Raw genomic sequence first — 24,683 nt, 5'->3', positions numbered from 1 at the left:
CAGTCATTTTAATTTTATTTTAAAAATAAAAATTACAGTATATTACAGTATATTAACTTATAAATCAAATTTTTTTATTCTATTTCATGTGAAAAATACTTTTTTTGTGTAAAAGGAATTCTAGTGGCATGCACCTTTGTGATGAGAGGGAATGTGAATTGCAAGCCAGACCTTGTTATTCAACATTAGTGCCTGATTCCATCAATACCAATTTTGATTACTTGTGCTTAATTTCCCACAAATACACTTCGAAATTTGTGGAAAGTCTTTTTACGGCAGCAGAGGCTATTATATTTATGCCTGAGAAAAATGGTCAGGTGTCGACATACTTTTGGCCTTATAGTGAATTTATAAATTGGTTTGACCTCATCTAACTGACCTTTAATAAATAATGCATTCATGTATCATCCAGGCCCAGGTAAAAACTTAGAATAAACAGAAGCTAGGTCTACTGACCCACATTACACATTCACTGTGTTCGCTGTGCACCAGATGTTACAGCTGATGTAACAACATGACCTTGAGTGATAATTAAATTAGTTCATAGGCACACTATTTACCTTTTGTAGAAGAGCAGCTCCCGAATATTTCAAAGCAACTGCGTTTAGCTGTTCTGAAATGCTGTTGGCCCACTTTTGAACACTAAGAGAAAAAAAAATGATCATGGTCTTTATTCTTAATGCAATAAAATGATTAAAAACAATAATTAATCAAACAAATGGCTGCCAAACAGACGGCAGAAAGAAAAGTATTATTATTCTCAAAAGTGTTATTAGTAATTATGGTTTAATGATAACTAGAGATTCAATAATCCAATACTGGGTATTAGTGTCAATACTAGCCTTAATGTTTTTTTTCAACCCATTTGTCAGGGTCATTCTTCCTAGCATATAGTGCCAGTTTAATTTGTCAAAAGACTACTTTATCCTGGACAGGGTCATAGTGGGTCTGGTTCCAGTAAGGAACATTGGGCACAAGGCAGGAATGGACAGGGCACAAATCCATCGCAGAATATAGCTTCCAAGCTCAAGGACACACCCTAATGTGTCTATATGCCACTGATATTTCTTCATAAATGCTGTTAATTATTACATTATAAGTTTTGTAACTTGGAGAAATCTGAAAGAACTGGCAACCTTAAAAGGTTGCATATATGCCTTGTGTTGCTTGCTTATAATTATGTAGTCTTAATTAAAAACCAGCAGCACCACCAGCCCTTGGAAGATGAGGTTTTACTAAGACATTGTCACTTTATATTGGGAAACCCAACCTATTGTAGAGCTCCTGTGGTTTTGGGTACAACTATGTACAATAAATAAAAACAGTTATTTAATCAATTTTTGTTTTTGTTATGTATTACTTTTAATAAATTCACTCTCTGAAACTCCCAAAACTTGATTGAAAAGCCCAGGAAATGTCAGAGTATTCATTCACCCAAACGTTTCACTAATGTCTTAACATTACTGATATGGTTGTTGTTGACCTGGTGCACCAAAAACAGCACACCAAAGCATCACGAGTGTTAGTATGAAGTTCCTGTCTTCATGTGCACAACCATATGGCATTCTGTGTGCCAGCTTGACTGACTGGCTGATCTCCAGTATCATTAACCAGAGCAATGTCCAACATGGCACCATAGGGGCAACATGAACACAAATATACTGATCTGATTCATCGTTTTTGTTTGTTTGACTTAATATCGCTTTACAACCTGAAGCACATTGTTTTTTTTATAAACAGAATAAAAGAGGCATCTGTCTCTAGGCACCGGTCTCTTTTCCCGCTTGTGATGTCGAAGTCCCATGAGAAACTGAATTTACACAGGCATGTTTTGTTTTTGAACTAAAAATAAGCCCATACTAGGCACAAAGCTCAAATGAACACTATAAAGGGTATACAAATTAAAATCAAATTAAAGTCTAGTACAAGCCCAAAATGCTGATATGAGTATTGTCAGGGATTGCTTCTGGAGTGTTCCTGCTACTGGTAGTAGAGGAGGGTCATTATAAACCCTTACCATATGTGAGTAGTACAGTACATTCACTTAACAGTTTGAAATATTTGTATTTCTTTGTACTTTGAAGTGCTTGTACTCTTACTTGGTAAATTCGTAATAAAGAACTTTAACTATTTTATATTAATTGTGTGGTAAAATAGTGTGACTACAAGTTGACAGATTAATCTGAATAAATATTTACTGTCTAATAAAAATCAAAACTGTGTTTATTTAGATGTTTATTCATTCATCCTTCTGTCCATAGTAGGTAAATGCAAATAAATACACAAATAGTAATATACTATTTTACTAGCATGTCTATGTCTTCCAGATGTGATAATAAACACATCGATGAAATACTTTAGCAGACGGAACTGTTTTAAACCGTTGCGCCACCCAAGCTTTGTTTTAAATAGACACCTTTTGTTTTTATTTATAAGAACAGAGTTAAAACAATATGTGAGTAAATGTAAAGTTGATACATTACATGGACAAAAGTATTAGGACACCTGACCAAGAGTTTGTTGGACATTCTATAAAAAAAAATGGTATTAATTGTATCCTTTCAGATACACCAATGGCCACTCTTCTGAGAGGGCTTCTCATAAAACTTGTAGTATAACTGTAGGAATTTGAGCCCCTTGTATGACTGGGCACGGATGTTGGTCAAGAAGGCCTTAATTGATGCTCCAGTTCATTCCAAAGCTGTTCAAGCTTTTTCAGGTCTTTATAGACCTTTCTTTGTGTACAATGGCACAGTCATGCTGTAACAGTTAGAGGCCTTTCCTAATAAATTATATAATTTATTTATTACACCTATTAGCAATTGTTTTGGCTGAAACACGACATCAATAATTAAAAGGGGTGTCCAAATACTTGTCCATATAGTGTATATTTACTGTCACTATATTAATAAAAAATGTTTTCTCTTTGGTGTATAAGCATTTATAAATATTTTTAAATAAAATACATATCAATGCTTCAAATAAAGTACATTTCAGTATCCCCCAGTTTTTGTCCTTGGGTGGTCCCCAAATGTCTCCTGCCTACACTAAGCCCTAAGAGTCACTCCCACATTTTCACTTCTTTATACAAGCCACATAACCACTTAATAAATGTCTGTATAATAATAACATGACCTTGTTTATCTTACGTTTCTGGTGGAATCTTCATCTGGGCTTCAGTCAGGAGGCAGAAACAGCCCGAGTATATCAGGAACAGCGTGACCCATGAAGTCTGTGTTCTGAAACAGTCAATGCTGCCCATAATCTCAGTGGAGCACCCTGTGGTCTAAATCCACCAAATCGTTTACATCAATCAGCCGTCCTTTGGAACCGCCAGCCTCACTAACTCCATCGAAACCTCATACTGACTCTTATTTCAAAGTTTCATGTTAACTAAGATTTTATTCCACTTCTGGTCTCCAGATCATCTACCACTATGGTTTGCTGAAGTCCTGGACAGGTGCTTCTTCTTGGGAAGTTAGATCCAGACTGATCTTTTGCTTCATAAAATCCTGTCCAGCATTCTTCATTGTGAAAATGTGACATGAAAAGAGCAAGAATTCATATAAAACAGCAAAAAATAGGTTGTAATTTACTTGGGATGTACAAGCTTACATCCTTATGCAAATGGGCATCCTCATAATTTTTAGGAGCAACAGACCAAAAAAAATCACTGAACCATTTAGGCAAGGTAGTCCCAGTTCCAGCAGACTCAATCCACCGCTTTGCTCATAATCCACTTGGATTACACTCTTCTCACAGAGCCAGGAGAAAGGGAGGATGGTAGAAGGAAAGCAAGAGGGAGGGGGGATAAAAAAAGAGAGGAAGAGGATTGGGCGAGTTAGAGCATTGTGGGTCCTAAGAGGATTAACAGTGATTTCGAGAGGCAGGATCTCAACCATCCAATCAGAGTAAACAGCTGAGCCTCACTAAGGAACAAGGACATCTAGTGGGTACCTGCTCGCAGGCACCAATAAACAATTTCATACCCTTCTAGAGGGAAAAGCTGAGCTGCTGAGGCAGATGTTTTAAGGTGATTTGTGGAGGCTTCAAGAAAAATTGGATCCGTCAGTCTGGTGGTGAGGTATCCAGAGGCAGGGGAAAAGTCTTATGAATTTAAACAAAGCTTGAGACAGCTGGCCAGAAAATATTAGAGGCCTGTTGTTTGTTAAATTCCAACACAAGCAGACTTCATTCTACTAAATTAGGCCACTGATAAAATGGTTACCTGAATCAAATCTTGTTAAATGACGAAAAGTACAAAAAACACTGCTGTGGGCATTACTGTCCTTTTGCAATAAGACCAGGTGGGTGGCAAATACAGTGCAAGTAGAACCTTGAAAGAAACTGTAATAAAAAAATTACTATTACCTGCCAAAAATCTAGCTTTATTGATAAAGGGATGCCATGTTGCTTAGATCAACACACTCATACACACACTCATTCACCTATAGGGCAATTCAGTGTCTCCAATGAACCTGACTGCATGTTTTTGGACTGTGAGAGGAAAGCAGAGCTCCCAGAGGAAACCCACGCAGACACGGGGAGAACATGCAAACTCCACACAGAAAGGACCCGGACCGCCCCACCTGGGGATTGAACCCAGTACATTCTTGCTGTGAGGCGACAGTGCTACCCACTTAGCCACCGTGCTGCCCTGTAAAAAATTCTAATAAAATAAATGAATAAATGTCACTCAACAACTGTTGGATAACATCAAGTGACCTACAAAAATAATAGCAAAGGGCAGCCGAGGTGCTGAAGTACAGATTAAAGACAGTTTAAAACAGGATTTTTGGGGTAATCAAGCAAAGCTAGAAAACCTCTAATCAATGACACACAAAGAAGAGCCAGGCTGATACTTATGAGAGCAAATTATAAGGTAGGATTAATGTGAATTATTTCATTTAGCACCAGCAGTGTGATATACAACACATGGCCAAAGTATTTAGACAACTGGACATAATCTTGCTGGGCATTCCATTTCAAAACCATGGCCATTTATTTAGAAATGAAACTACATAATTTATTAATACACATGGTAGTAATGGGTGTGGCTAAAATACCTACAGCTAATAATTCTTAATAAATCTGGCTCCCATTTTGCACACAGCCTGCATTCAATGTGGCCAGAAAGACAATAAGATAGAATTATCTTCGACATACAGAAAAAAAAAGAGAAAAAAAAAGAAACTGTTCACACCTTGAGTACATAACGAGAGCAGATGTTCAGTGTGCCATCACTGAGCGTAGTCAGGCAGAATAGAAAAGAGCTGACAGATGGCATTAATACTCTGCACCGAAGTGAAAACTTAACACGAAAGACTTTTATAAAGGGAGGAACCATTTTATTTTACTTTTCCGCTGACCAAACAAATAAATATGACAAGTCATAAGAGCACTGACAGGTTATTTTCATCTTTTTACCTCAATCTATCTGCAGTGATGTTTTTTACACTACTTTCCAACACAGATTTCTGGTGTCAAAATAACTACTGAAGCATAAAGTTTCCACTCAATGTAAAACATGTAAAAGCCCTTTTATGTCCAAAGTTGATATGTTAATTTCTTTGAGCTGTTACAGGAAGCGAATACCTGCTCCAAACTGCACTCCATCACATATCCTAAAATACAAAGACACAGAAATATGTCCATGATACGTTAAGAGCAAATCACTCATTTATATACAGTGTTAACAGTGGGTGTATTACTGTAGCGCTTAAAAACTGAAAAATGGCAATATCTTGATCAGCTAGTTGTGTAAAACAGTGTGAAGCTGCTGGATCTACACAACACAGTGAAGAGATGCATTGGTCGGGTGGCGCAGCAGTCGAATACACTAACAATGAGGTTCGGTGGTTCGGCGTACCCAAGAGAGGAAAGGCTGGATGCCATCTACCAACAGTGACTGAGTGTCTGTTTCAGGGGCCGGCATGAGTGGGGAATAAATACACCAAATACATAGCATATTTACACTATGTGTTAATTGTCTCTGGCCGGTGAAAAAAAGCGACGTGTGTCAGAAGAGGCATGAGATACCCTAATCACAAACGAAAACATGGCAGACTTTTTGCTAAATAGACAACACCTATATAATAAAAGGAAAACAAGATCACTGTGGTTAGCCTGCAACCACTAGAGGCAAAAGCTTTGACTATTAATTTGGTGGTGCACAAAGTTTTATTTCATTATTTACATTTATGGCACGTCTCAAATTCTTGAGAATGGTGAGTTCTCTGTGCCCACTATAAATGAAAAAGGTAGTCCTTGCTAATGATGGGAAAAAACTATATTTAGAGGCAGTTTGTCCAGATACTGCATATACTACAAGAACCACCACAAAAGGCATAACCCTTAGAACAAGGGTTACTAAAAGAAGTAATTCCAGTAACCCTGGACCTCAGTAGTACTGGTCTGGTGGTATTTACTGCTGCACCACCTGAGTGCCACTTAAAAAGATGTAGTGTTTAACCATGTACCTGTCTCCACTCTGGACACCCATAGGAATGCAATAGTTGAGCTCAAGTCGAGCGATGTTTCCCAGCCGCAGCACGATACCAGCTCCATATGACCAGCGGATACATTCAGCCAGTCTTTTCAGGTGGGCTTGAGGTCCCTCACCTACACACAGCAGCTAGAGTCAAAGACCTGGTTCACAAGTCAGACCGCCAAAGAGCATCTAACTGACCAACTCACCATAGTTAAGGTTACACAGGTTTCCGGCGTTGAGGAAGAAGTGAGTTCTAAAAAGGTCTCCAAAGCCCCCACGGCCTGGCCTGAAGGGAAGAGGAGTGTAGAGGTGGAGCCCACCAGCCCAGTACGCCTCTCCACCCAGATAATCCCCTGCCATTAAGAGTAAAACAGTTAATTTCGCAGAAATGGTGGCGTGCATGTCTGTAGCCAGACTCTATTGAACATAGCTGTATTTATTCACTTCACATTTTTGGAATTTATCAGACACTTTTATCCAAAACAACTTAAATGGTGACCAAATACAATGCAAGTAACAATGCAAGAGGCTTAAAAATCCCAAGAATTTACTAATTTTACATAAACACAAATACACAAATATTTTTCTTTTTGGTTTCATCATATTATTGACAGTAAAACAGCATACTAGGGTGCAAACATGTCAAGTGTAAATACATTATTCAGCTTAGTGAAACTTACATTTAATATTTAATATTGTGGTCTGACAGAATTCGTATTAGAGTGCAACTGTTTGTTTGTGTGTGGGAGTTGTGTTGGATTTCTCACCTTCACTTTGTGGTCCGATGCTGTACATGCTGAAGCCCCTTACACTGGTGGGTCCTCCCAGATAAAATCTGATGTTTACATTCAAACAAAGACCACAGAACTAATGAATATTTACAGGTACACACCTAAATTGTAATCTGTTTTAGAAAAAATATATATATTAGCAGATTTATATTCACTAACCTGTCTGCTATGGATGTACGTATGTTTCCAAGGGGAAGCAGCACACCACCCCACAGAGAGGCGGAGAGGACCTACAGCAAAGAGAATAGCCCACAAATAAGCACCCATAAAGTCTAAAGACTAAAGAAATGCTCCCAAAAACTCTGCCAAAGAAGCTGTGTTAACTGAGTACATCTATCAAACAAATACCATAATGAAACACAACTAAAGGCTTAGAAACATGGAAATTTATGGGTTTTTTTATGACAATCATGTCATTCAATGACCACCAATTTGGCTGTTCTGAATTGCATACTACCACTACACTGTAAATCGTATGTTAAATTATTATTCTGACAAACTACTTCTTTTATATATTTTAACCCCACAAACTGAGGAGGATTAGGGCTGGCACATGCTTCCTTCAAGACATGTGAAGCCAGCCAACTGCATCCAGCAAGCTATGGCTAATGTTCTTGGTCAGCAAGTTTGGAGGAGAGCAGTGCCTGTCCATCTCTCAGCCAGGATGGACTGTCAGAGGTTAGAACCCCCAGCAATAAGGTAAAAGCTTATAGTTTCAACAACATGCATAGTCCTGGTAACATGTTGCTTGTTTGTGAGCCCTTGCATTTAATATTTTTAAGGTTTTACATTTCTATTATTACATTTATTAAAAACAATAATCAGCTACAGGTTTGTGGACATTGTAAAGCACCAGAAAAGACCACATTTGGCCTGTAAGCTGTCTGATGAATAAAGCTGTCCTAGCATTCGCTTCTCACCGAGTCCCAGAGAAGTTTTTGGTTGAGCTGAATTTCAAAGTCCTCTTTCAAGAAGCTGGCATCTCCACCTGTGTATCCTGCCAATTCCTGAAAGACCAAAAAGTTGGTTTAATACAAGCACAACGTGTTTTTTATTTACTTATTTCATTTTTCAATTTATTTAATTTTCATGTTTTACCACCAGTTTATTCCTAGATGACAGATGTAGTGGGCTCACGTATTTTACTGCTGAGTCACTGGAGTGCTAGATTTAATTACTCTAGAGGATGCAGAGTATTTGGTCAGCGACTCACCTGATTGATCTTTAGTAAGGCACCTTTCTTAGGGAGGATAGGAGAATTGCGGGTGTCAATAACCATTGCATGCTAAAGGAAGAAAAACAGTCACAAAGTTTAATTCAACCCACAAGATCCACAAATTATCGGCAACTAACAAGACAGTTGGACACATGAAAATTAAGCAACATACCGCAAGAGAGGATTTAAGTGAGTGGCCACTCTCCTCTCTGACAGCAAATGAAGCGGTACGTGCCAGACAGTTGAGTTCCCTCCATACACCCTCCCACTTCAGCGTGTGGTTCGTCCTCCAGATGGGAAACTGATAACCGAAACAGAAGCAAAACTTCAAAGAATGACGTGTGATGTATTCCAAGAATAAATATGCCAATTTTTTTTATTACAGGAAAAAGAAAATGATGCCCATAAAGCAAATAATTGTAACAAGTAACAGCAAGGAAAAACACTTACACTGAACTCTGTGGAGATACCTCTATCAGTTTCTCTCAGTGAACTCCAGGGAAACTGTCCTGTAACTTTGTACAGGTTCAGAGAAAAGCTACAAAACCAAAACTGAGTGTCATTAGTAGGGCTGGGCGGTATGACGGTACATTTGGTATACCGTCTTTGATTCCTTAAACCGTATGGATTATTCAAATACCGCCATACCGTAACATAGTTAATACAACAGTTGTACGCTTCAGTAGGCAGCAAATCATATAATATTTCTTTAAAGACAGTCAAGAAAGAAGCTTTCAGAGCAATAATTAAAACAGTGGACTCCAGGTATGTCTTACGGGACAAAAATACTTCATGTTAGTCGTTATTCCAATGTTATAAGCAAACTAAGGCGGTGATATTTAAAGTTGTCTACTTTTGTACAACAAACCTGTGATCAAGTTGTACAGTGGTGTTTGTACAAACGCCGTTTTATTTGTTAAGGGGAGAGCTAAGGTTATTGTACAATACTTAAATATTTTAAAAAACTATAAAAATTGTATTCATTGCAACAGTTTCATGCATACTGATTCCATCATATATTGTGTCATTTTGTGGGGCCAAGCAAAGCTTGTAGTACTCAAAACCTTCATTATATACATGGCGATTTTAAAACTTTTTATATTCTATGTACTTATGACAGTAGAATAAGCCACATACATATAAAAAGTCCCAGTAATACAACGAAAAAAACATACATTGAAACTGGCAGAATCTTAAAATACCGTGATACAAATTTTTGGTCATACCGCCCAGCCCTAGTCAATAGAAATAAAGAGCTTGATATTTGTATAGTAAAACTTTTGGACCTAGTTTAGACCAAAGTTACTTGATTTTTGATCGGGTGGCTTGCAACATTTTCATCAATAAAATAGGCATTTAGGTAATTCATAGGCATGGGTAGCAAAAAACTGATGTGTGAGTCAAAGTACTGCATAATTTAGACATGAAATTTAAAAATGTGGCCCTTAAAATTAGATACATGATTCTCCTGCATGTACTCAGTTTTATTAGTATCACCAGTCTGTCTTCATTCTCTATGCTTTCTAAATAGCAAACTAGCTCAGACATTTTTAACAGTACAACATTTACCTTTATTTTTTCATTTAGTAAAGTATACTAAATATAAAGCATAGTAAATAAAAAATGCAGAGATGTGTTTGTATAGGTTTGATAGGTTGTAACCATGTAAAAAGAATTTGTCAAATGTTGAATCTAAGCTGTCAGTAACAAAACAGATGGTAGCAAGACCGATTTGCATACTTGCGCTCAAAATGTCCAGCTTGGGGCTTGAAAAAGGACAGACCATAGGATGTTTCCTTTGTACCATAGGAGAACTGAAAAGTGACCTTTTCAGCACGGCCAAAAATATTTGGCAGCTTCAAACCAAGCACCTAAAATTAGAAAAAGAACAATGGTGAATGCTTTCCTGTAATTAACTTTGTCTACATTCATTATTAATATTTTTCTTAAGAATCATAAGTCATAATTTTCTAATTATAAGCTAAAAATAGATGTAAGCAGAAAGTATCAGGAATTTTATGCTTCATCATATGTGAAGTTAAACAAAGACAGAATATATTTAGCAATACAATCTAGTCAAAATAACCATAAATGAGTATCGTGGCAATGTAAGATTGTGTCAATATATCACACAAGCTTTTAACTTACCATGCTTCCCTCATTGTTTCCAACCATAGTGTTGTAACTTCCAGTCATCCTCCTGAGCTCCTTTACCTCAAATGTCACATCCAGCCCATTAGGCAGTGCATCTTGACCTGCAACATGCAGCATTAGCAATCCGTTTAAAAGAGTTGATAGGTTTAGCAATAACACCTGTCTGTGAAATGTACCTACCCTGTGAGGTATCAATAACAACCTCCACTTGTCTGAACATTCCCATTCGCAGCAATCTCTGTCTGGCTTCATGCGATTTCTTCATCACCTGAAGCACATAAAAACTACCGAGTTTTTAATTCTATACCGTCATTAGCTCCAACTCCATTCTTTATATTTTACACACAGTTTAAGGTTTTAACTAATAATCGAGCCACTCATAAGCTTACGTACAATGTTAGGATTAGCTCCTCAGAGCTGGGATTGACAATCACTGCCATGATGACTAAAAAGCACTCACATCAATTAAGTTCTTGGCTCTGAAGACATCTGCGATTTCGTACGTTAAGAAGTCCTCCTTTGTTCTTCCAAGGCCATCTACATGGACATGTTGCACTACAACCTAAACAAGAACAAGAGTTTTGTAAAGTCAGGGATTTTGGTAAAAATGCATCTAATGTATCTTGATTGATATCAGCAGTGACACTGGAGTTTTACAGATCTTATAAACAGCTACCACAATGTGTGGTGAATAAAATGTATTAAACAACAAACAGTGTCAAATAAAGTAGGCTCACATCTTTGTTCTCCAAAATCTCCTGTTGAGGTTCATGCTCTGCTTCCACAACATCCAGGTCATCAGCATGCACTCCGAGCTCCGGTCCCTGCATGGGAAGAGGGTCCAAACTCTAGGGAAGAAAAAGTGGATAATTAATAAAAAATAAACTTATAAAAGACCTTATTTTACTTCGACACCAACTGCCTGTGTGAAAGTGCCCCCTTAACTACTCAAACCAATTAACCAGTTGTAGCCTAGCAGGTAAGGTACTGGACTACAATCGAAACGTCACTGGTTCAGGCCCCACCACTGCCAGGTTGCCACTGTTTAACTCTCAATTGCTTAGACAATATACTGTCACAGTACTGTAAGTCACTTTGGATAAAAGCGTCCGCTAAATGCTGAAAAAGTAAATGTAAATGAACCAAATTTGATTGTTAATTAATTGATTACTGCAGTCTTAAAGAACCTCAGCTTTTTTACAATAGTGAAGTACAGGGGTTGGACAAAATAACTGAAACACCTGGTTTTAGACCACAATAATTTATTAGTATGGTGTAGGGCCTCCTTTTGCGGCCAATACAGCGTCAATTCGTCTTGGAAATGACATATACAAGTCCTGCACAGTGGTCAGAGGGATTTTAAGCCATTCTTCTTGCAGGATAGTGGCCAGGTCACTACGTGATGCTGGTGGAGGAAAACGTTTCCTGACTCGCTTCTCCAAAACACCCCAAAGTGGCTCAATAATATTTAGATCTGGTGACTGTGCAGGCCATGGGAGATGTTCAACTTCACTTTCATGTTCATCAAACCAATCTTTCACCAGTCTTGCTGTGTGTATTGGTGCATTGTCATCCTGATACACGGCACCGCCATTGGATGCACATGGTCCTCCAGAATGGTTCGGTAGTCCTTGGCAGTGACGCGCCCATCTAGCACAAGTATTGGGCCAAGGGAATGCCATGATATGGCAGTCCAAACCATCACTGATCCACCCCCATGCTTCACTCTGGGCATGCAACAGTCTGGGTGGTACGCTTCTTTGGGGCTTCTCCACACCGTAACTCTCGCGGATGTGGGGAAAACAGTAAAGGTGGACTCATCAGAGAACAATACATGTTTCACATTGTCCACAGCCCAAGATTTGCGCTCCTTGCACCATTGAAACCGACGTTTGGCATTGGCACGAGTGACCAAAGGTTTGGCTATAGCAGCCCGGCCGTGTATATTGACCCTGTGGAGCTCCCGACGGACAGTTCTGGTGGAAACAGGAGAGTTGAGGTGCACATTTAATTCTGCCGTGATTTGGGCAGCCGTGGTTTTATGTTTTTTGGATACAATCCGGGTTAGCACCCGAACATCCCTTTCAGACAGCTTCCTCTTGCGTCCACAGTTAATCCTGTTGGATGTGGTTTGTCCTTCTTGGTGGTATGCTGACATTACCCTGGATACCGTGGCTCTTGATACATCACAAAGACTTGCTGTCTTGGTCACAGATGCGCCAGCAAGACGTGCACCAACAATTTGTCCTCTTTTGAACTCTGGTATGTCACCCATAATGTTGTGTGCATTGCAATATTTTGAGCAAAACTGTGCTCTTACCCTGCTAATTGAACCTTCACACTCTGCTCTTACTGGTGCAATGTGCAATTAATGAAGATTGGCCACCAGACTGGTCCAATTTAGCCATGAAACCTACCACACTAAAATGACAGGTGTTTCAGTTATTTTGTCCAACCCCTGTAGGTCTCAAGTCGCACACACAGCGACTTCAGACTCGACTCGGACTCGTGAATTGCATAAAATGACTTGTGGACAACCAAAGTCAGCAACATTAGTTACATGTGACAATTATATATATATATATATATATACCGACATCATTCTGATCATGGCAGTTTCTGCTCTCTAATAACGCTCAGGCCGTTTTAAACCGCAACGCACGCAATGGGTAAATGTTCCAGCCAGCTTCCAGTGTAGTGATGAAGCGTCGCTCCCTACTTAAAATGGTGGAATACCCTACGTAGTGCACTTCACAGTAACAGATAATGTGAATGGAACACTCCTACAGAATTGGCGCTAATGATTCTAAGAACCGCTTTCCAGAACCAATCAGACCTTCCGATTGTAATTGTTAGTAAGAAATGCTGCTATTTGCATGTTTTTAGTTTGCAGCATCACACAGATGATTGTCAATGAAACGCTTGATTGGCTTTCTAACGAGTTCGTGTTTTACTTCACAACGGGAAAAGTTTGAAGGTTTTTAATTATAAGCACATTTACAAAATAACAGATTATATTCCTAATGGGACACATGCTTATAAATTTAATAGCATCTGGAAGAACAGGTAAGCAGTATTATGAATTTTTTTTTTGCTGTGTTTGGGATTTTGGCCGCTGTGCCGTGATTTGCAATAAAAACAAAATGCCAGTTTAAGCTTTTAACTGGTACCTAGGAAAGTAAAGGCACAAAGTAAAACGGCAAAATACAGTCGCTAGTTGTTGTTTTTATCTGAACTTACATAATATTTGTTTATTTCTATGCTACACTTGCAATATATGTTTTGTGTATATTATATTGACTCGTGACTTGACTCGGACTCTAGCCTAAAGACTCGTGACTTGACTCGGACTCTAGCCTAAAGACTCGTGACTCGACTCGGACTCGTATTTTGTGACTTGTGAACATCTCTGTCGCAATAAAAAGAATTTCTTTATGAGATGAGAAAGGAAGTCTGTAGTAGATTCCTAATGACAACAGCCTCACCAGCCTCACCCGCTGTATTACCAGCTCATTTTCATGTTGAAAAGTTCACAAGGAATTAGGAGACTTTATATGCTACGTACATAGAATTGCCTTTTTTTTTATCTTTCATTTACAAAATAGATAACAGTTGAAGAAATCACTGAATCCCAAAGACCATCATAACTCAGACGTGCATAAAGTAATACGTTAATATGAACTAATAAAAGAAAATTAAAGCAAGACTTTCAGTCATGTATGAATTCCAGTTAACAGTTCCATACAGTGGTACAGCCACAAAATCATGATCTATGTATTTAATTTAAATAATCGAAAATTATTGTTATAATAATATTATAATTTAAAATTAAAATTCAAACAAAACATCAGTCCAGAGATTAAAAGCATCAGTTCTTCTGAGGTGAGCCTGCAGTGTGCGGAACATCGTGACCTTATGTTATATCGCGGTATCTGTATCATATATCGCCAAGCCCTTGGTACAGTATGTAGTTTATAGTAAATATTTCATATGCGCAGTGTATAAATCACCTGTACTAATTAATGTAAACTTATTTATATACAGTTTATTTACTGTGAGTCTCATTAGCTCTACCTCTCACACAGAGCTTCAGTTCAGCAGTTGTCAGTTTACAGAGGTCATTGCTTTAACTGTTCGAACAGAAATAACTCAATAAAAACTTACTCTCGCATGAACGGTCCCCATATTTAAAAACACGTTAACATTCAAACGTGTCTGAAAACACGAGCACTTTCTAATCGGCTGGGTTCAAACTTCACAGGTGTTTTGCTAACACATTAGCCGTTCACATAAAGGGCGCCATGACACTGTTAAGACACGCCCCCGTTGTAAACGATGAGGTCCTGTTTGTGTCTCATATACCTCAATACTCCCTATAATAACGCACTATGTAGGCTTTAAATTGGGAGTTTATTCACCCTATTTAGTACACTTTGTGAATCTTAAAAACGTATTATTGATCCGGTCACTGAGTGTGCTCTGTAGCAGAACATAGGAAATATTGATGTGTGTGTTAGATTCTATTTAGTTGTGTTTGCATTTGTTTATTATTGTTATTTTTATGTTTCAGTATTTGTAAGTTGTAATGGTTAACCCCAGTGAACTTTCAATGTAACATTTGCAAGACTGAAATTGCTTAAACAATTCTTAATTCTTAAATAATATTTTAATACACAGGAAATGATGAAGAAGCAATGATGTTTATTGCTATACTGTATTCCAAAAATTGGAAGAAAAAAACATCTTGAGATGTGTAAAATGGACAGTATGTTTTTATAAAGTAGATAAAATTCTAAACATATTTTGGTGCCAAATTGTATTTAAAAAATTTAGATTTTAAAGATTTTGATAGGGAGAACTTCAGAGGTCTATTTCGGTATACGTAACGTTTACTATTTTTAACATTTAAGTATTTTAACAGAATTTTGAGTCAATTCCTTATACTTACTTAAAGTTATTTAAACTAATGTCACACATTCCTCATCCCTAGGGTGGCACGGTGGCTCAGTGGGTGACACTGTCGCCTCACAGCAACACCTGGGTTTGATTCCCAGGTAGGGCGGTTCGGTTCCTTTCTGTGTAGTTTGCATGTTCTCCCTGTGTCTGTGTGGGTTTCCTCCGGAAGCTCTGGTTTCTCCCCACAGTCCACAGACATGCAAGTGAGGTGAATTGGAGATACAAAAAATGGTCCATGACTGTGTTTGACATTAAAAACTTGAACTGATGAATCTTGTGTCTATGTGGGTTTTCTCCGAGAGCTCCGGTTTCCTCCCACAGTCCAAATACATGCAGTCAGGTTAATTGAAGACACGTCATTGCCCTATAGGTGAATGGGTGTGTGTATGTGTGTGTGGGTGTATGTGTGTCTGTGATGGACTGGCGCCCCATCCAGGGTGTTACTGTGTGCCTTGCACCCACTGAAAAGCTGGGATAGGCTCCAGCACCTCCTGCGACCCTAATTGGATAACCTAAAAGGGCTTGTGCTTCTCTTTTTAACTGCTGCCGCAGCTTATTGTAGCTCATTTTTATTCCTTTGTTTTGTTTCATTTAAAGTACCTACAGATTAGCTGCTCAGGTGGCGCAGCGGTAAAAAGACACGCTGCAACCAGAGCTGGATTCTAAATACCTGGTATCAAATTCAGCTCTGCCTTACCGGTTCGAGGCTGAGTGGCTGTATGGGCAACGATTGGCCGGTTGCTCAGTTGGGGGGTGGGACAAAGAACCAGATGTGGGTCTCTCTCTGTCAGAATGTGATTACGATCTCTGCCGGCTGATTAGAGGCGCCTGCACAGAGATGAGGAAAAGTGCCCTTAGGGTGTGTCTCTCTGCATGCAACGCTAGGTGGCGCCAAACTCATCAATGTGTGGGTGGCAAAAATGCATCCGGCTGCTGCCCATGTCTCAGAGGGGATATGGGTTAGCTTCGATCTCCTCGGTCAGGGCAGGGTTCGGCATAGACGGAGAGGAAGCCCGATGCAAATTGAACAATTGGATGCGCTAAAGGGGGAGAAAAGGGGGGGGAGTACCTACAGATTAAATTGACACTTCAGATGAAACTAAAAATTAATAATTCATTTTGAAAAGTTATATCTTATTTTAAAGGGAATAAGAACAGTATGAATGTCAATGATTAATCAGTTGACCGATAATTGACAAAGACGCCACTGTTTGATTGATGCTGTGGGTTAAAAATGTAATTTAAATCCAATTAACTGATGCTTAACTTGAACTGGGAGCTGAGCTACAGATCTTTACACACAAGTGCTCGGACTACTGTTTAAGACTCACCTCTCTGCACATGTGGATCTGTGTGTAATGTTTTTTTTTTTACAGTGGGTTTAAAGTTTACAGTTACAGCAGGTTGCGTAAGCGTTATTGCAGAGATTAGGAAGAGAACTGACCTTCTCCCTTGATTCATAGTCTATTTGTCTATAGCTTCACATAATCACATAAACATGCTTTACTCAGAGTGGAATATTTCATTTGCTGGTTGTGGTTTTCTGGGAGTTTATTATTTTGGAGTGTACAGTTGTCTGTTGGAACGAGCTCCTCATCTGGTAAAAAGGACGAGTAAAATTTGTGGTGCTTCATCTGGGGCACTAATTGGAGCTATGATTGCATGTCAAATGTCACCGGGTAGGTCCGATTTTTTTCCCTTTTACATTTATTAAATGCATTTTATATTTTTAATGTTTTAATGGTCAACACAATGTAAGATACATTCTACTTAAAATTTGCAGTTTTACCAAGACTACTAGTGAACAAGTGAAACTGATCATGAGTGTAGAAGCATTAATAAAATAAATAAAGGGATATCAAAATTATTAATAAACAGCTGTATATTGACACAGCTGAAATCTAGCCACCCCAGCCAGGTATTGGTTTTGCATTCCAAGACTGTTTTGAAGTAATTTCATTCATTTTCTCTTTTCCTGCATTAGATTTCATTTTTGACAAAATAATGATCCAAATTTTAAATACATTCGTAATTAATATAAGTTTAAAAAGAATTTTTGATTTTGCACGTTATTTTGTCAATTTATTGTCCACCACTCCCATGTCATATACTGTAAGTCCAGTGTTACTGTGTAGTAGGCCTAGTTCCTATTTTTAGCATAATGCATGTCTGTCCAACCAAATATATTGTGTGAATAAACTGACTTTTTACTTTGAAGCAAAATGCTGTAAAAATCTGATGGAACTATACAAAGAGGCTCGAAAGGGAATTCTGGGTGCTATGCATCCCTCCTTTAACCTGTTAAAGTTAACCCAGAAGGTCCTGGTCAGAGAGTTGCCTGATAATGCTCATCTTCTTGCCAGTGGGAAACTGTGTTTGTCACTAACCCGCGTTTCAGATGGGAAGAATGTGCTGGTATCTGAGTTTACTAGTAAGGAAGATCTCATTCAGGTAAACGTACTGCTTTCTGATTTTTTCATACTCCAGAATTGTTCAATCTACTATCTATTCACTGTTAACAAATAAGCTAGATATATGATATATTAAAAAAAACTAAATTATATTAACTTAATGTTACATCAAAAGTACAATGTAATAAATAATAATTTTTTTATTATTATTATTTTGTCCAGGCTGTAGTGTGTAGTTGTTTCTTCCCTGTATACTGTGGAGTGGTGCCACCAAGTTATCATGGCACTGTAAGTACAACCTAAAGAAAAAAAATTACCTCCCAATGACTACAATTTACAGCACATACACTATGTAGCCAAATGTATGTGGACACATGACTGTTAGCTTGTTGTACATCCCATTCCAAACAATTGGACTAAGGCCTGGCTCACAATTATCATGACAGTTCATCCCAAAGGTGTTTATTGGGGTTGAGGTCAAAACACTGTAAAGGCATCTAAAGTTCTTTCACGCCACACTCATCAAACTCTGTTTTTATGAACTTCACTTTGATGAAACATTCATACATTTTTACACATGGTTGTGGCTAAAACACTCAATAATTAGGAAGTGTTTGGTTTGTCATGGGGAAAAGAAAAGTTCAACAAATATGCTCATTTTCATAAGTAAATGTATTTAACATTTTATTTGATTAAAAGTCCGTTTTCTGTCTGGTTCTTTTCAGCGCTATGTGGATGGAGCTCTGAGTAATAACCTTCCCTATTTTACCTTGAAGAATACAATTACTGTATCACCATTCTCTGGTGAAAGCGATATCTGCCCACATGACAGCCCCTTCTATTTTCATGAGCTGCGACATAGCAATGTTAGTATTCGGATCAACTTTGCTAATACGCACCGTGTCATCCAAGCATTCTTTCCACCAAACCTTGAGGTAAACACTAATTGTTGTTTAATAGCCTATATGTGCATTTCAATCTATGAATGTACAAATTAGAAATGCCCTTTTTTCAGTTAGTTATTTAAGCAATTATATGTAACAATTATATGGCCAAATAATCTTTTACCTAACATGCTAATAAATGCAGCTCTATTTTTAAATGCAGTTCCAAATACAATAATCTTTTTTTTTTTACTATATAGTTAATAAATACATGAAAAACCTGTCTAATTAGACTTCTAATAGACTACTAATATTTTGCAGCTATGCCAACAGTTAAAGAACAATGCTCCTTAACAAGCAAATCTTTGTGGTCTTTCACCCTCTGCAGTGCATAACTTTGTCAAAAATTTCTGGCAATCCAAGGACATCTCTATGTAAAAGGCCAATGTAAATGTTAGCAGATTGAAAACACCTAAAGCAAGAATGAACTCTTTGCTGCATTAAATTATTATTACTTTTCTAAATTTACAGGGGTCCCTCTGATGTATTCACAGTTTTAAAGTTCTTTATCTATTTTTCATGGTATTCAGGGTTGGCTGCATTGCGCCAAGAGATTAAAGGGAAACCCATCGCACCTGCCCATGATAAAGCGCTGGTAAAACATGAAAATGAAATGAAATGAATCACTGTGCTTTTTGGCAGAATTAAAAAGGATGCATAGGATGGAAAATGGAGATGTTTGTGGTATAGTTGAAGTAAATATATACACAATATAGATGGCCCCCTCCATGTATAATCAGAATCGACTATCCAAGAGGTTTTAAGTATCACATAAAGCTAATATGGCCGGCATAGTGGTTTGGTGGGTAGCACTGTCGTCTCATGGCAAGAAGGGTTCTGTTGATAGGTGGTCCTTTCTGTGTGGAGATTGTATGTTCTCCCCATGTCCACACGGGTTTACTCCCAAAGACATGCAGTCAGGTTAATCAGAGTTACTATAACTGTCTTGGATGTGTGTGTGTGTTTTCCCTATGATGGACTGGTGACTTTTCACCTATGTGAATTGTATCCACCGTGACCCTGAATAGGATAAAGCGGTGAAAAAACAAACAATGAATAAATTAGGCCTATATGTTCTGAATGAGCCATCTAACAGCAGCCCCTTTAAAAACATATTTTGAATTTGGTTTACAGAAGTGCCATCTTATTTTTTCAGGTTATGGCTGAGCTTTGTCAAAATGGATACAAGGATGCTGTACATTTTTTGAGGAAAAATGGTGGGCATTATTAACATAAAACAAAATGATGTATAAATACAGTATATGGACACCTGTTTTAAAACCATGTGCATTAATATGAAGTTTCCCTTCATTGTAGCTATAACAGCTTACACTTCTATGGAGGTTTTAAACAAGATTTTCAAAAGTGCCCATTTAGGCATAAAAGCATTTCAGAATCAGGCAATGTTGTGGGACAAAAAAGCATACCTTTCAGTGGATGTTTCAAATCATTCTAAAGGTGTGTGGTTAAGGCCAGGGATCTGTAAAAGCCACTGGATGTTCCCAGCAAACTCATCAAACCATGTTTTGCTTTGTGCGCAGGGGCACGGTCATGCTAGAAGGCAAAAGATCCTTCCATAAACAAGTGACTCAAATGACTCGAAGTAACAGTTAACAAAGCATATAATTTATTAAAATAAGCAATTTTATTCAACACCTAGCAATAGGTGAAACGGCTCATTAATTAGGTGTGTCCACATACGTATCTTTGTCCATATACTGTATAATTTCAGCTACTAAATATTTGTATTTTTTATGTTTTGTGCTTACAGAATATTTGATATTCTGCTTTCAGATTTAATAGAAGAATTACCTGTGACTGATCTCATAACACAGTACATGTGTTCCTCATTTAGTGGTTACAGTACACACAGCTACACAAATTACAATGGCAATGACACAGTCATGAAGCCCAAATCAGTGAGAGGACAGAACTGTGAACTGGATCAACAGAATAATGTGCTACCCGAGTCTGTCCGGAAAGGTAATTTCTGTGTGGAAAACGTTCAGATTGCACCATGGTACTTTATGTAAGTGACAAATTATTAATAGAGCTTGATGGCAAAATGTAATTTTGATTATGTCTAAAGTTTTTTGCAACACCAGTAGGAAGAAACATGGATGGCTGCATGAACTACTTGTAGTGAAGTTGATTACATACATACTTATGGTGTGTCTGTTACCTGTAGAGATGGTCTACTACACGCTTCTGAGGTAAGATGGCCTCTTTAACCATCAATTAAACTCAAAATGTCATTCTTTCAGCTTTGGGGTAGTTTTTCAGAATGAAATGAGAAGCAAAATACAAAGCATGGCTCAAAGAATGGGTTCAGTTGAGTAGTAAATTACATTAGCTCACTAATGGTAGGATCCTTGGAATTGGCTGGTTGCACATCTACATACAGACCTGATTGGCTATGTCTGGGATAAAGTGGTGTCTTGTCCAGGGTGTGTTACTGCATTGTGCTCACTGATTCATCAACTGATAAAATCGGACCCATGGTGACCCTGTCCAGTATAATAGTGGTAAAGCATGAAAATGAAATGAACTAAAAGAACGTCTTATTTCCTAATCAGTTGATTTACTTATTAAAATCTATTGCTAACAAGTGTATGATTAAGCAATAGGACACGAGACGGAGTGTGTTATCGTGAATAAGCCCTGAATTTCATAATAAATATGCTTTAATATTGACAATACCTTCTGCCAAAAAGTAGTTCCATAACGAATATAAAGTTTAACACTACAAAGCAGACATCCCAAGTTGCAAAAACTCATTTCAGGGAGGTAAGAACAAGAAGAAGAAAACGGCAAGAACCTCCGAAGGGAAAAAAGAAATAAAATACCTCTTGCACACACCAAAGGATATGGATGATAACAGAACTTTTAGGAGCTGCTAACTGGGCTATAAAGCTAAATGTTCGCGTCACAAACACACTAATGTTCCCTACATAGTGCACTAGATTGTGTATCAGATCACGGATTTATGTTCCCTACATAGTGCACTAGATAGTGAATTAGACAATTGGTTATGTTCCCTACACAGTGCGCTAGATTGTATATCAGATAACGGATTTAAAATGCGATCAGGAAAAAAGTCTGTGTCGCCTGCGTGCGCGTTTGTATGCATGAAGCTTGTCGTTACTGGCAACGCGTCAGCGGAGTAATACAGTTGTGGTGTGAAAAGGTCGTGCTGTTATCACGAATATCAGCACGGTTAGAACGCTTCTCAACCAATCAGATTGTAAGGTCGGAACTAACTGTTGTATAATATCCAATACACAGCCATGCAACATCCATAGACAAAAATTGGTAGTAGAATGGGTCCCACTTAAGAGCTAAGTGATGTTAAATCTGGCATTATTGTCAAATGACACCTTAGTGCCTCCAATTTCTGCCCTGGGCAAACCTGAGTGACTGCTAAACAAGCTCATTTGATGGAGTCCTGAAGTTTATAACATCTGTCTGTTGTTATTGCAACTCTCTGTTCCATACTGTCTGGAAGTTCTATACTCTCTGGAAACACTGTCTCTACAATGACATTCAGAAAACACATTTACCTTAGGGATGAATCGGAATGCCTACTGTGTTTGATCATTCACAGTTACTTTCTCCCAGTGTTGCTGGCTCCTTTGTTGGCAATCTGCTTCTCTCTTAAAACCATGATGGTGTTTTTCATATTGGGCAGCACAGTGGCTAAGTGGGTAGCACTGTCGCCTCACAGCAAGAAGGTCCTGGGTTCGATCCCCAGGTGGAGCGGTCCGGGTCCTTTCTGTGTGGAGTTTGCATGTTCTCCCCGTGTCTGTGTGGGTTTACTCCGGGTGCTCCAGTTTCCTCCCACAGTCCAAAGACATGCAAGTGAGGTGAATTGGAGGAACTAAATTGTCCCTGACTGTGTTCGATATAACCTTGTGAACTGGTGAACCTTGTGTGTAATGAATAACTACCGTACCTGTCATAAATGTAATCAAAGTGTAAAACATGAAAAATCCTAATCACGTTAAAATCCTCATTAGTGATTATGATTGACCACTTATGCTTTCATACAACCTGGTGGACGCTGATGTCCCAGGAGCTCTCATGATTGTTAACTTCTAGCTCTACGCTTAAACTCTGCACAACTGACTTCTTCTTATTAAACATTTTGCTTTCAAAATTTTAACTACAGCTTCTGTTTTTTACACCAAGGTGGTTCTGATGTAAACCTTTTCACCCGAGGCTGAAGCCCAAAGGTTTGAGGCTGCAGTGCCATCAAAACTGTTCTTGCTGGACGTGATGGGAATCTTCAATGGCAGCACTTACAATGTCTAAAAACTCATCATCAGACTCTATTCTACCACAGACTGAAAATAATTATTTTATTTTTACCTTGTTTTTATATTTTTATTTAATCTAATTTGAATTCAAGCATTTAACCTCATGCACTGCATGATCCACTGACATGATTCTATAATAAATGACATATGGGGTTTATCAGTAAACTCAGTTGTGGCAGCATCTACTAATGCAAGTTAAGCGAAAAGTGAAAGCCATTATAAACAACATCCAGAAATCCTCCAGACTTCTCTGAGCTAAAACATATCAGAAATTGACTGACACAGATTGGAATTGTGAACAGTGGTTTGACAAATCCACATTTTATTTAAAGAACTCTGTGAAAGCATCACTTTCATAATTAAAAACAGAATTTTTAATTTTTGATAAACAAAAAGAAAAAACTAATGTAAATCATGTTTACAAAAAAAAAAAAAAAGTAGCACCAAATATCTCATATAAACAGTAAAACCACAGCATATTGACAATTTAGCAGATTTAAAATTCACATAGCACCATGCGTCATAAAATTGGTTTAACAGAATTGAAGTAGGCTAAGTGGTTCCTAGACACCACCAGTAGTCACATGATTGTTTTTAATACATTTTAAAATATGCCCTGGAAATAATGGTGGCATAACTGCTTTGAATACAAATATTTTAACAATTGCATCTACTACTTTCACTATTATACTATCTTTCTATATAAAAGGGAGTAAAGTATGTCAGCAAAAATGAAAAAATTTGCAAACATTTTGCACAAGAAAAAAAAAATCTAAAGAATTAAAACTACAGATGGATGACAATTTAAAAGAATAAAACCCACAGAAACATAACAGAAGCAAATGCATTTTGCTTGTATGGTTTGGGTCTACTTGTACCTTCAGGGGTTATTATTACTGCAAATGAATACACCACATTTTTAAAGTGGGTTTTCCATAATAAAAGGATGCCCCATCCACAGTACATAGGGGAACACTAAATGATTTGATAAATGTTACAATTATGTCAATTGTATGATATAGCCTTTGCAGTCACCAGATCCCAACTCAGCTAAACACCTTAAGGAGATATTTCAAACGACCAATTGAGGAAAAATCCTTTGGAAAAACTTGGTGTTTCATTTCTCCAGCCCAGTTTGATAAATTTGTATCATCTATGACGAGATGACCCAACCCTTTATTTAGGCACATGATGTTAATTTTCCCTTTTCGTCACCTCTCTGTACATACCATACTTTTTTGATTTAGTATCAGTATTAAACCTGATATCACATTAAACCATTTTCAGCAATGCTCATCATACACAAAACAAAAAGAAACATTTGACATCATATGCATGTGATGCCCCGTTTTATAGAAATACTACTTCCTAAAATGTCTACGTCAAATGAATTGCAAAAGAAAAG

At 37.8% G+C, this 24,683-nt stretch overlaps 3 protein-coding genes across 5 annotated transcripts in view; 1 reads left to right on the top strand and 2 right to left on the bottom strand.

The window, feature by feature from the left end:
* cacna2d4b (calcium channel, voltage-dependent, alpha 2/delta subunit 4b) overlaps nt 1-3,262 on the bottom strand; it is a 49,640-nt gene extending 46,378 nt beyond the window's left edge. Inside the window, exons 1-2 of the mRNA XM_063000747.1 lie at nt 3,150-3,262; nt 561-642 (exon numbers count right to left, since the gene is read on the bottom strand). Of these exons, the coding sequence (XP_062856817.1) occupies nt 561-642; nt 3,150-3,262 (195 nt within the window). The remainder of the gene's footprint in view (nt 1-560; nt 643-3,149) is intronic.
* Nucleotides 3,263-5,323: 2,061 nt separating this feature from the next.
* Nucleotides 5,324-14,947, bottom strand: samm50 (SAMM50 sorting and assembly machinery component). Its single transcript, XM_063000078.1, has 15 exons — nt 14,816-14,947; nt 11,389-11,499; nt 11,112-11,213; nt 10,832-10,919; nt 10,646-10,752; nt 10,238-10,368; nt 8,948-9,035; nt 8,670-8,798; nt 8,495-8,566; nt 8,202-8,288; nt 7,441-7,511; nt 7,258-7,325; nt 6,697-6,843; nt 6,480-6,621; nt 5,324-5,624 (listed from the first exon to the last, which is right to left on the bottom strand). The coding sequence occupies exons 1-15, from the start codon at nt 14,834-14,836 to the stop codon at nt 5,579-5,581; spliced, it is 1,410 nt and encodes a 469-aa protein (XP_062856148.1). The 5' UTR covers nt 14,837-14,947; the 3' UTR covers nt 5,324-5,578.
* Nucleotides 14,948-17,053: 2,106 nt separating this feature from the next.
* LOC134319518 (patatin-like phospholipase domain-containing protein 2) lies at nt 17,054-23,447 on the top strand. 3 transcript variants are annotated; one of them, XR_010013521.1, is made up of 8 exons: nt 17,054-17,286; nt 17,826-18,058; nt 18,241-18,306; nt 18,744-18,953; nt 20,119-20,179; nt 20,757-20,945; nt 21,068-21,175; nt 23,151-23,447. XR_010013521.1 is itself a non-coding variant. In XM_063000744.1 (8 exons), the coding sequence occupies exons 1-8, from the start codon at nt 17,106-17,108 to the stop codon at nt 23,158-23,160; spliced, it is 1,074 nt and encodes a 357-aa protein (XP_062856814.1). In that variant the 5' UTR covers nt 17,056-17,105; the 3' UTR covers nt 23,161-23,447. The 3 variants fall into 3 exon arrangements, 2 of the variants coding, with proteins under 2 accessions (XP_062856814.1, XP_062856813.1); XM_063000744.1 differs by having other exon boundaries at nt 17,056-17,286; nt 21,052-21,175; XM_063000743.1 differs by having other exon boundaries at nt 17,056-17,286; nt 20,757-20,991.
* Nucleotides 23,448-24,683: the final 1,236 nt, after the last annotated feature.

This window comes from Trichomycterus rosablanca, chromosome 8 (genome assembly GCF_030014385.1).
Source record: "Trichomycterus rosablanca isolate fTriRos1 chromosome 8, fTriRos1.hap1, whole genome shotgun sequence".
Taxonomy (NCBI): domain Eukaryota; kingdom Metazoa; phylum Chordata; class Actinopteri; order Siluriformes; family Trichomycteridae; genus Trichomycterus; species Trichomycterus rosablanca.
This window is presented reverse-complemented; position numbering and strand designations above follow the sequence as displayed.